Raw genomic sequence first — 12,317 nt, 5'->3', positions numbered from 1 at the left:
ACAGAGGAGTTGCAGGGTGAAAGTGAGCAAGACAACGAAAAGATCCATCTGAACATACATACACACATACTCCGTAGGTCATAAAGCATCTTCAAAGGATAAGCTTAACAACACACATTGCGGCCAGACCAGCAAGACTCTGATGCCGAGGGGGAACTTGACTAAGCTTAGGAAGATCGGTTTTCCTACTCGCCTCCTGGCTCGCTCTGATTTCCTTGAAGCTCAGAAGACCCCCTTTTTTTCTTTGCCGTGACCTTGACACGGTAGTTATAACTCGCCTTGGATGATTTGCTGTGACCTGTCGGATGGTTCGATGCTGGGTTTTCCAATTCCCGTTATCACATCATTGTTTCTGTCAGGTTTGACCTCTTGTTCCAGCTGTTGCAACCAGTGTTGCCCGCTCCATGGCAACCGTCTGAACAAGAACTTCCTGCTATGCCATTGAGACAGAATGATTCGCGAAGACTGAGGACGGGGTAATACGTCCTTATTTACGCAGAGTCTTAATCGGTCAAAGGTACTCAAATTTCAATTCATATCAGTGCCCTGAGACGAATGTACTCCGTAGTGCCCTGAAACAAAGTGAAAGGGTACGAAGAATGGAACTCGTAGGTAAAAGAGAGGTTCAGGTTAGCAACAGTTTTCCTTGTTCCACGACGGAGTACTCCTTACGATGCATCGCTTCGACAGGATTGTTTCTTTAGTTTTATCGCACCCCTTCTCTTCACAGTCGACAACCAATTGTGCAAGCAACACTGCCGTTGGATGTTGCTCATCTGTCAATCTTCATCCTTGTCCTCTAAAGAGTCTCACATCCTCCACAGTGAGCGTCGAACCAGAGCTTGCTGCCCTGCTCACCTGAGACTGTGCTAAGACTTTTGACTCATAGTGTCCGCATATTTGGTGTCTTGGGAGCAGTTGTACGAATATGTCGGAGTCAGATAATTCGCTGCGATATGTTGGAAACGAGATCCGCTTTTCTCCGGATCATTCCAGCGAGATCTCGCATTGCCGCGTTCAGTTCAGATCTCTGGGATTCTTCCAGATCGACATTCGCGGAACCGGAATCGTTTACTTTTCCCCAAACGCGGTATGAACTGAATTGTACAGGGAGTGCATCCAAGCTGAACGTGTAACTTGCGTCCAGGATTTCATGCTGACCCTGCGATGCATTAGCGAGATGCGCATGAAATGTGGTTTGCTCAAAATCCTTTATTTACTTTGCTTCGTTCCAATTGCGAGTCAACGCGGGAAATCATCCCACTCATTGTTCTGCAGAGGACGTTTCCGGGTATGACGCTTGCAGGTTTTGCTTCTTTTCTCTTCCTTGTTGACTTTCAATTCGTCAACAGCTCGGAACTTTCTGCAAGAAGATCTCGTTTCCTTGAGTAGCCATTTCGAAAAGACTTGTTGCAGCGGGCAATCATGCATGCAGGGTCAACGATCTCGGGCTCCTTCAAGCTCGCTGTTCATGACGAGGCCCTTTATCAGGTGGCTGGCTCGGTCGGGCGTGTCCACGTCCAGAATCATAGAGCTGACCCTTCTTCGGGATTGTCGGATTCTGGCCCTCTAGGCGAATCAGATAATTTGGAGGCGGAGAGTGGAGTGCCTAGTCCTGTTCGTAGATTTGCCCATTGCCTTCATCCGGCTTATCTGCTGAGAAGTCAGTGACATTGACACTGTGGACGAATCACTGAATGTTTTCTTGGGCCGCAGAGTACCGTTCTCTCCGATGGCGTCGCGCCATCTGTCAATGAAACGCTCAGTTACAGACTTATAATCAAAAGTGTCCGCGGTCAGGATAAGGTCTTCGACTGGGAGGTGCGGCGTGCTGACAATCGGACCAATCAGGCCGGCCTTCTCCGCATCTATCACGCCAGGGCAGACGTTTATCTCGCGTCGCTCGCACAACGAAGCCAGTTTCTTGAGGTGGAGGTTGATTTACAGGACAATCGCGGACCCGAGGGCGGGTGAGATAACCGGGAGTGTCGTTGCCGGAGTTTTTGGAGGTTAATGGTCCGATGGACCGCCGGGAGTAATTCTTCGAAAAGAAAAGGAGGATATTTCAACCCGGCGTAGGAATGATTCAAAGCCCATAAGGCGTTGAGTTCCCGCATTGAACTAGGTTGAAAAGCTCGAGAGTGTGGAAAATGGGGATCTGGGCTGGTTGCTGCCCGTGTTGGGGGAGTCGTGGTCCGCTGACCGTTGCTAGCCATACCGACTGGGAGAGTTTTGTCGAAGATAGCGGAACCTCAAGGCGCGATGTAAAGCTTTCCAAAGGCGTGTTGAAGGGCGCGTGTTGATTGAGAGCAGAGAAATTTTCTTGATACCCACGTTTCGTTCTCTGTGATTTATACAATGTGCATGCATAGGGGAGGTCGAGTCCTTGAGTACACATCTTGACGATTCCCACGTTTGGGTCGGAGAAGTGACTCTGTCATCAAAAACAACCCGATCGGCCCGTACATTCTTCCCCGCTACTGTCATTGAGCGTTACTGGCCAGTTATCGGGTGAACGAACGAGAACTCATAGTGGCCAGAAGATGTGGAAGAGGAAAGCCTCAAGCAGAGTACAACCAGTATGGACGCGACTTTCTCTGTTCAAATGTTCCGCTCAAAATGCCAGTAGTCTTCCGTGATTAGACCAAAAATGCCCTGCCGTGAAATGCATATCCTATTCCGATGTTCGCGATTGATACGTTGGACGCTGGAGGACGACCCTGGAACTCTTCACGTCGAAAATCTGCAAAATGCTCACGCTCTGGCGTACGAGCTGGACGTAGAGTTTCAATGTTATGCCTAATGATATTTCACCCTGTCAATGTTGGAAGAATCTGCAGTTTTTCTCCTCGACCAGAAATTTAATTGGAGCTGATGGTTATGGAGTACCCGTCCTGACTAGGGCAATATGAATCACGTGACATTAGTATGGTGCTGAGATATGGAGCTTTTGGTGCTCCTGAAGGCTCGAAACTGAAGTCTCTACTGGTGATCTGCGCTGGTGGGCGCACGCCCTGAAACGAAAGAGGGCCTCGTCGCCTCGATTAGGGTTTTCCCAATACGCCAAGGTCGTCTTCGTCGTCCTCGTTGCGGGGGAGGGATGGTAACAATAAGTATTTTGAATATGGGGCATGAGAAGACGAAGCAGGTTAGCGAAAGACAACTCCTTCTCCTACTTCAAACTCTGCACTTGAGCTTGAGGTGTGGATTTAAAGAAGTCAAACGAAGTCCAAGTCCAAAGTATTCAGTATGGGCTTTGTTCGCATGGATCAGTAGAAGAATTGTGAAGTCTTCTGGAAGAGGGAGAGAGAGATGCCAGCCGAAGCCGAAAGCAGTAGAACATATCAGAATGCACACCTTATGAAAGAGATTGCGGATGAACCTTCAAGAGGGAACATCTTCGTAGGAGAACATCTTACGCGCATCGGAGAGAAGCGCAGCACAATGCATCCTTGCCGAAGGATACAACAAACGACAAACGGAATATGGTGTAGTGCAGAAGGACGGAGTCAAACCACCTCCCCTACTCAGATAATACATAGTGCACCGAATCCCGTTCTGTGTCGAGAGCGCAAATGGTACGATAATCCTAACCCTAGAAGATCTGAGTGAATGTTTCCGCGAGACTGATGTCGCTGCTTTTCTTCCACCAGGATGAAAGTTGCTCTTATGTGCCTGGATGCATGAGTGCAAAGGACAGAGTAAAGCCCTGCTGGAAATCGGACGACTGGTGGATTATGGCTTCGATGTGTCAAAGACACATTGATCAACCAACACATCTAGGTATACAAGGGCATATTCGAAGAACACTTGAAAGCGGACCACTGAATGCGAAAGCGGACTGAATCAGTTTGTGGCTCGTCATTTCTCGTGACACTCGTTCAACATTGACTGTCATTGTATGGATGGAATCTCCAAGGCATCGCAGTTTCGGCATGTTGAAGTGTCAACCTAGGGACATTTCGTTGAGACACATTGTTCTGGCCAGATATGGTTACTGTACAGTACACGTACATGATTCTGATGCCGTCTCTTTCCTACCTTCCTGACGCAATCCAGGGCAAGCCTCTTCCTATCCGCACTAAGTCGCGAGCCATCTTCGTCGGAACCGTCTCGAGCATTTAAAGTCCACCGAATCAGAATACCTCTAATCACGCCTATCCACTCCCCCCTTCGGGGAGGAACGGCATCTCCAAAATCATTCTCAAATGATTCTGTGTTATGTTTGTGGTTATAAGAAGCAAAACTTTTACTTGGTGAGTTTAGCAGTCAATTTAGGGACATAGTAGTAATCGGTTTTCGAGTTGACCGTTAACGGACAGGGAGGTGCGATTGTGAAGCCTTGAAGACGTTGTTTTCTCTTGACATTCAAAATTCGAACACAGAGATCGCACCAAGAGTAGCGAAAAGCTCCCAGGATCGTGCAACAACGATTAAAGACTTTGACATTGCCGATTTTGCGACCACCGAGGGCGAGATGCCTGCAGTTCAGGAGCCGCATTGGAAGACACTGGGGAAAAAAAGAAGTTCACCGAAGAACGGTCATCAGATTCAGTCGACAGTCAAAATGTCAAGACGGAGGACGGGGTGGCCAGGGAATGCGCGCCCCGGCGTGCGTCACACGTCTGGCCTGAGCTGAGATGATCGTCCAGCCCATGAACAAAAGAATCGCTCTGCTCAGCTACTAGTAGTACACACTGATTTGTGATCGTTATTGGAAAAGATTGTCAAACAGGCTGGGGTATCAATCATTATGATTATACCAATGAATGATTCTAACAACATCTCAGACGTGACACACATCGTATGCAAACCTTTTTCGTGTCATCGACTCATGTGTTTCGACGACCTATTAATCGTAGTTGTCGTTGTACCTCCGGGATTCATACTATTCATCCCATTCATCTGCGCCGCCGCCGCCGCCATTGACCGAGGTGATGATATCGACTCATACTGAACAATCACCTCATCCCGTCTTCGTATTGAAGTCATCCTTCCTAACGCAATCCCCGCCTCGACGTCATCATCATCGTCGTCGTCATCATCTTTTGCTACAACCTTCATATGGTTCTTGGTCTTTTGATCTTCGAGTTCCGTATCATGATGATGATGATAATGAAGATGGTCGACGCCGCCCCGCATGACGTCTTCTGTCGTCGTGCTCGTGGTCCATATCCGGGCTGATGGGTTGTTTAATGACTCTGACGAGGTGGTTGTTGATCGATGGTGACGATGGTGTTGTGGAGGAGCTGCTTTTGATGCTCTTCGGCCATGGCTATAGCTGTTGCTTCGGTTGCTACCGCCGCCGAGTTTGTCGCAGAGGCTCACTCCGCTGCGGCGGAGGTAGGAGGATGAGGGCCGGCGGGAGACGGAGTCGCTGCGGTCGCTGCCGAGGAAGCGTTTGCCGAAGACGCGATCGAGGAGAGGCGTGATAGTGGGGACGCAGGAGGCGATGATAATGGTGTTTGCTTCGATACTAGGTTTTCTTGTCAGTCTGGATCCGAAAGAGGTGCTGATGATGAGTGGGAAAGCAATTACCCCGTCCATAAGTGTATGTCTGCGGTGCCATCTAAGGAATTGTCAGCTGGGACTCCTCTTGAGTTGGCCAGTGGGCTTACATGTAAAGTCCTTGACATCGACTAGTCCCGACAAACGGGTTGTTTTGTAGATCGACACGGCGCATGCCCTGAATTGGAGAGATGAGCAATGGAAAGATTTCTTTTACTGGGCGAGCAACGTACCAAACTCCCAGTCCCAGCGCAAACGTCAGCCCCAACTTCTTCTTCCAATGCAGCTGCAGCCGCCAGATCACCGTCGCTGGGTACATGGCCAGAAACAGGTCTACGGAGGCCGAGAGTGCTGGGCTCTGTTAGCTGCTCATCTCCCTCCAATTTCAGACAATTTTTGAACGTACCTCCCGCGACATATGAATAATACGTCAACACCTCTGGCGGCCAGCACTTCGGGTCCGGATAATCTGGCGTCCAAACCGCCTTGGACGGTTTGCATTGCGCATAAAGGATGATGACACAACCAAAAGTGAACACGGTGGTCCCGCCGACGAATGACCAAAGGAAGACCCGAATTGGTGTGTCTGGATTCATCAGATGGATGAGCAGCGCAACAATGCCGAGTTTCGGGACAGTGAAGCCCAGAATGCCAGGACAGAACGCAGCGGTGCTGTAGAGAAGGGCTTTTCGAAGGTTTTCGGTGGAAAGCGAGTTGGCGTGCCGGCTCAGACCGTAATAAACAGAGACGGTAATGAGGATATTGAAAATGTAGCATAAAACCTATGCTTATTAGCCAGGGAACCAAAGGCAAATCGAGCAGTTCTTTTGGGGCCTCACCAACGAAACGGTCATGACATAGTCGTCCGTAACCAGTCGATTCAGAATCCGGAAGCGAGTATACAGCCGCGCAGCAATGAACAACGTGCTAATCCCAATCATGCACCATAGCGTTGCTACAATCATCGACCCCCGGCCGTACACCCCCGGCGGCGACAGCGGAGGTGAGGGCAAGGATTTCCCCGTCGTCCTCACCATGGTGGTGGTAGGTTGATGGTGATCGACCAGCCCTGGGACCGGCGAGAGATCCAACCTCGACCCGGCGAACCATGGGCTCGTCAATTGAAAATAGGTTTACTCAGATTGGAGGAAATCTCGAGCTTTTTGTTTGTGGAAACGGGAATCGAGATCCAGGCCCGAAGATCAGGAGCAGTGGAGTCTGTTTACCTCATGGGTACGAGTATTTCCAGATTTATCTTCACGATCCCCATCTTTCGAAATAGTTATAGTTAACCTAAGTATGTACGGAGTACAGTATTCGACCGCCATCTTTTCTCAATGCACGGGCCATGAAGCACCAAAAGCAATAAACTTCGGCCCTCGGAAGGCCTCCATGATTTAGGTTAAACCTAGTAAGCGACCCCATCGTGCCATATGGGGTACTGAATGCACGATGCAGCAGGACATGGTGACCTGTGCGGAGCCTTTTAGCTCAAAGGTTTTTGCACAGTGGTAGGCCAGATGTCGATGGCTGCTGCAGACGTTGAAAGTTTAAACTCGGCTTTCAATTCCCATTGTCTTGGACCAGCCTGGTGCCCTAATTGCACACTCTCCAATCCTCGAACCCCATCCATGTCATTCGTACGTCGCCAGTGCCGCTGGTCTGGATCGGGCTGCAGAACACGTCGTTCTTGAAGGAAGGATACAACTACAAGACTGAAGACTCTATAAAGAGAGCACCCTGCCTGGTTTCGGTCTGTTGCAACTTGCCGGCCAATTCGGCCTTGGCAGACCACGTTTGATGTCGGGCTAACGGCGAAGGTATTGACCTCGGTCCTGCTCTGGGAACGCCTTCAGAACTCAGGCTTCAGTGAAAAAAAAAAAAAAACGCTGGAAATTCTCCGTTCATGGTTTACAGTACACCATGTGTGCTCGGTTAGGCCTACCGCTTGGCACAATGGCACGTTTCTGGGGCTGTTCCTCTCGGCTCGGCCGTTTGCTCTGGTTTGGTTCGGTCATCCGTCTTTAGTCCCAACTTCCCAGTAATTATATCTCTTTGCCTCTTGGTGACTTGTTCATTCTATAAACTCCTATGCTCAGCACAGTACATACCTGTCATCTGGCATATGTACGGAGTAAAGTGTGCATAAACAACTGGAATCGACTGCACAATCCGGCCCGTTTGCGGGGAAAATTCTTTCGAGCTCTCCTTCCCGTTGAACTTGCATGACTCGCGTATGAACTAACCGTCTCCAGCCAAACCAGCCATGGCGTCGAAATGCATGCAACGTACCTCCCAGATAATATGCACCCACACCTTTAGTAGTGCGGTCTGTTCCATGAATTTTCGGTTAGTTCCTGAAGATCCCTACTAAATTTAGTCAAGAGTAGCATTTAGTCTGAGGGTGACCAATTTGGCAACCCGAACCTATGAGATGGACGGCTGCCCCTTGTCTGAAATGACAGGGGTTCGTCACCGTAAAGTTTGACCGATGGGTTTCAGACCCCGAAATTTGGTTGGGCTCGCGTCTTGACCTTGTATGATGTATCGTAAATAGCTGCATCTGATTGGATGAATTGTGATGGATGAATAACCTCTTTTCACCGCTTACTCTGTTGGGGCCTGACAGCCTGCATTGCATGAAGAAATGACCCCAACACCAAGAGCCTCAAGAGCAATCCGGGGATTTGATCATCCCTATAAACAATGGAGGACTTGCGATGAATATGAGGGCTGGAAGTGCATCGAGTAAGTTGTTTTGGCCCAGGATCTGAAGAATGGAGACTGAGAGGGGGTTTTAAGGTTTTCTGAGTCCTGCGAGTAGGTGATACTACCATGTGAGGTAACGATCAACTTGTGCCGCTTTTTTTTTTTTTTGATTTTTGCTTTTGGGAATCAAGAAACCTCCAGAGATGACACTTTTTGTGCCAAATATCCTTCGGGTACAGATTGCATACCTACTCCGTACTGGAGCTGACATTCATCATGATCTGTCTGTTTACATACGATCTCTTGGTGAGTTAGTTGATATACGTCATTCCAGAGGCCCGTGCCTCAGTACATACTATTTCATATTAATGAAATAGTTGCGCCCCAAAATCGCGCCTTTGCAGAGTTTGGACGATCGTCAAGAATCCACGTCGATCAATCATGACTGCAGTTTGTGCTTTTCCAGCTTCTCTCCACCACCGGATCTACTCCGGACAACTCCGTAAATCCGTACCCTATCCATCTGTCAAAAGCTTTGGCCACAAGTCAACTACAGATTGGATCGTGCATCCGACAGATTGATCGTCGATGAAGCTCCAGAGTTCAGATACAGTACTAGCTTGGAGCTCTGTAGTGAATAAAAGTGTTCGACTTGCAAAGTAGCTGGGCTGACGGAAACAGCGCTCATACAGAGCTGGTACTAACCGAGGTGTCGAGAAGATTTTCGGTGCAGCTCGCGATACTACTGCACATAATGGACCCTGGCTCCCTGCTACATTTCATGATCCCTTGCTCAAAAGCACAAACCTCTATCTGAGGTGCAACGGACAGGTGCAGCACATTGGCCAACAACTGAACGGGGTCATCGACAGATAAATCGCTACAATCGAGAAATCCCTCCAGTCACCACGCAAAGTCCCTCCGATCAATGGCAAACCCCGAACAACGCAGAAGCATCGTCAAGCATGAATGACTCCGTGTCTTTGCCCTCTGTTGGTTCTCGATTTCAAAACAAGAACACAATGACGTTGTGCGGCCCGTCTGCGGCCGGAAATCCTCCACAGGTCCCAGATTCCTCCGGCGGGACAATGACGGCTGCAGTTGACAGTTGCGCCCATGCACATCGACAAAAATCTACAATTGGCGTCAGCAGGGCCCATGTCACACCTAAAGTCAACTGCCCAATACTGAAGATTGTTGGATAGTTCGTACGGAGATTGAAGGCCGAAGCATTGCGGACGAAGAAAATCTTTCAACGATCAAATTCATGACTTATAACTAACTAGACTTGATTGACATTGAAAAATCGAACCCGTCTCTTTCATAGCTGCATCATGAATTTACATGGAACCAGGCCCAGACTGTCGTCGTTGAGGTAAAATGATCAACGGAATGGATATGAGTCCTGTTTGACTACTCCTAACATGGGCGACTCGTGCGAATGGTTCGTCGAACCCAGGTGTATGCTGCTGTTCCCCAGGTTCGTTCCACTTGGTTCTTTCATGAGGGTGGCGTTATACTGGATCCCGTCAGCTTCCAGTCCCTGGAATCAGAGCGGAAATTTATGACTCACCCGGAACACAAAGTTCAGTAGAAGCGCCCCTGCAAGCCCCAAGCACACCACAATCGGCCCAAAGAGGTTGTCCAGGTCCTTGCCGCTGCGCTGCCGAATCAGACGTGCTCGAGTCTGGTACATGTACCATCCCCAGATGGAAGCAAATGCTGCAAAGGAAAGGTACACAATGGCCAGCACCTGCGCTACCTGATTGTCCTCACCCGCTGCATTATACAGCGCCAGCGACAGCGACGCCAAGAGAATAGCAATATGCTGCCACTTGACATACGTCCGCTGGTTCGCAAGCCAGACCTTGGACTCGACGCGGACCGGCCCGGCGTCCTTGATCCAGATCTCTGGTGGCGTGACTCCGGCAGGCAGTTTCTGCTTCTGGGCTCGATGGGCCCGAGCATAGCGAGACATTGAAAAGGATGGCACGAGTCCGCTGAGGAACGATCCTCCCGGGCTACGAGACCGATTTTGACCCTCCGGAGCCGCAGGTTGGTCTTGACGTTGTTCTCGCTCCTCTCGACCCTCTCGTGCCTGCGCCTCGGCCTGCTGCTTCGCTGCTACCTCCCGTCCGGGACCGGATACGGAGGCTCTTGGATCAATGATGGATGGTCCTGAAATGGATCCGATGCGCGACATGGGCGATCCCGCCAGACCCTGCTGCTGTGGACTACCCCGTGGTCCAAGGTAGCTTCCAACGGCGATTTGGTCTTCCGCCAATTTTGCCAGACGTTCTTGCTCTTCCTGAAACGCAGTCTCTGGATCACGTCGGATGTCGTTCGCCAGTTCGCTGAGCCAAAACGGAAAGGTGTTGATATTGTCTTCGAACAGCTGGGCCACCCCATGGACAAACTTGGAAAAGCGCGGCGCTTCCTTCACTAAATGCGAGACCATCAAATCATTCAACCATTCGACATTGCGTGCTCCCTGTCTCAGCTTTATCTCCAACAGCGCGTGTGGGAACCGGACAATCTCGTTCTCGTTGATCGGCTCGAACGGATACTGCATGCCAGTGTCATCGATATCTCTGCGATGCCAGTCATCCGGGTCCCGGCACGGCCGTTCCGGATCCAGGGCGTCCTCCCGGATGAGCGCGAGGTCAGTGTCTAGGGAGATGCGGATGCGGTCATCGCCGGGAATTTGGAATGCCGTCCGGCGGAAATTCGCTCGTAGCATAGGTTGCAGGTTATTCTCCCGAATGAATGAACTAAGCACTTCAACATTTTTCTTCAGAATCTCTGCTTCATGTGACTCCCCGCGAGCCTGGTTCTCGAGGCGGTGGATATGCTTCTCGAAGCGATACTCGCCTTTCAAAAACTCCTTCACGTGCTTCTCCTTCAGCTGGATCCGAACGTTTCGATCACTTTGATCGTCGGTAACAATCTTTTTCTCCAAGAATATCGCGGGCTTGTCCTTCAAATCACCTGACCACTGTAACCTCAACGACGCGGCATCGGGGATCCGAGCAACTTTCTTGTTGTAGAGGTCGAATTGCGGATTGTCAAAATATATAGAAGTTATAGTTGGATCCGGTTGGGAAACATCCAGCTCCTTGGAACCAGTAGGGTTGTAGAGCAGAACTGGCAGTCGTCGCAAGATGTGCGTCTTCACTTCGACGATGTTGTCGGAATGTACCCAGAACTTGTAAGAGACGTATGCATCGTTGGCAGCGCGACCCTCTCCGCCCGACACCGCCTTCGTTTCCGCCGGCTCGTGGGTGAGAACCTGGCGGGCAAAGGTGTACATTGCGGACAGACGGTTGAGAAGAGGCGAGTAGTCCTCCGAGTTGAACGGATGCTGCGAGAGCCGAACTTGAAGCAGCGGGCGCACGCGGTACTGAGACCCTCGCTTGCGATCATGTTTCTTGGCTGCCTTGAGGAAACCCGTGAAGTTGATACGGCTGTACTTCTCCAGCTCGCTGACCTCTTTGGTGATGCTGTCCAGCTCCTCTAGCACCTCAGAGGCAATCGCGCGTCTCTTCTCCTCATCCTCGACCTCATGGCGTCCTTGATCGTCCGGCAACAGCGGTCGCAGCTTCGCATCGCAAGCCTCTGTCCTCTGTCGCAGTTGTTTCGACGTCTCCGACTGAAAGGCATTAACCTTGTCCAGCTGCACATTGATCAATTCATGAACGAATGCCTCCTCGTCTTTATCCGTCCATGGCTGCGCCTCAGAGTCACCGGAATTCTCGATGTCCCGCTCGCGGAGAAGCTGTTTGAGCTTGTCGTAATCGATGTACTTGTCCGCCCATGGGGGGTAGATGGATTTCTTCAGTGTCTTTCCAAATCGCATTGCAATATGATGGCAGCCTCAAACTGCGAGGCAAGGTTCAGCAATTGAGTTTTCGCTGCAGAATGTCGTACATACCAATCATGTGAGAAATGGTATGCTTGAAGAGGCCGCAAGATGCATTCCAACTGCGCACGTAGTAGTCATATTCCTCTTAACTAAATTTATGAAAATTCACGTGATTTGCATCACTGATCCACGTGATTTGTTTTTAGTCAGCAGCGCGCTTCTGTTTACACCTCCCCTT

General features: G+C 50.1%; 3 protein-coding genes across 3 annotated transcripts; all 3 read right to left on the bottom strand.

The window, feature by feature from the left end:
* Nucleotides 1–937: 937 nt before the first annotated feature.
* On the bottom strand, nucleotides 938–1,268 carry VTN31DRAFT_2302 (uncharacterized protein; the record flags this gene model as incomplete). Its single annotated transcript, XM_069402456.1, has 2 exons — nucleotides 938–1,162; nucleotides 1,221–1,268. 2 exons carry the CDS (start codon nucleotides 1,266–1,268, stop codon nucleotides 938–940), a joined length of 273 nt encoding a protein of 90 aa, XP_069257398.1.
* Nucleotides 1,269–4,824: 3,556 nt separating this feature from the next.
* Nucleotides 4,825–6,473, bottom strand: VTN31DRAFT_2301 (uncharacterized protein; the record flags this gene model as incomplete). The annotated part of the gene is made up of 6 exons (XM_069402455.1): nucleotides 4,825–5,476; nucleotides 5,539–5,569; nucleotides 5,619–5,686; nucleotides 5,742–5,859; nucleotides 5,915–6,290; nucleotides 6,348–6,473. The coding sequence occupies 6 exons, from the start codon at nucleotides 6,471–6,473 to the stop codon at nucleotides 4,825–4,827; spliced, it is 1,371 nt and encodes a 456-aa protein (XP_069257397.1).
* A 3,128-nt stretch (nucleotides 6,474–9,601) lies between these two features.
* On the bottom strand, nucleotides 9,602–12,073 carry VTN31DRAFT_2300 (uncharacterized protein; the record flags this gene model as incomplete). The annotated part of the gene is made up of 2 exons (XM_069402454.1): nucleotides 9,602–9,736; nucleotides 9,791–12,073. 2 exons carry the CDS (start codon nucleotides 12,071–12,073, stop codon nucleotides 9,602–9,604), a joined length of 2,418 nt encoding a protein of 805 aa, XP_069257396.1.
* Nucleotides 12,074–12,317: the final 244 nt, after the last annotated feature.

The sequence above is a fragment of the Thermomyces dupontii genome, assembly GCF_041956625.1.
Source record: "Thermomyces dupontii strain NRRL 2155 unplaced genomic scaffold VTN31scaffold_11, whole genome shotgun sequence".
Classification (NCBI taxonomy): Eukaryota; Fungi; Ascomycota; class Eurotiomycetes; order Eurotiales; family Trichocomaceae; genus Thermomyces; species Thermomyces dupontii.
Note: the sequence above shows the minus strand (reverse complement) of the source record. Positions and strands in the feature narration are given on the sequence as shown.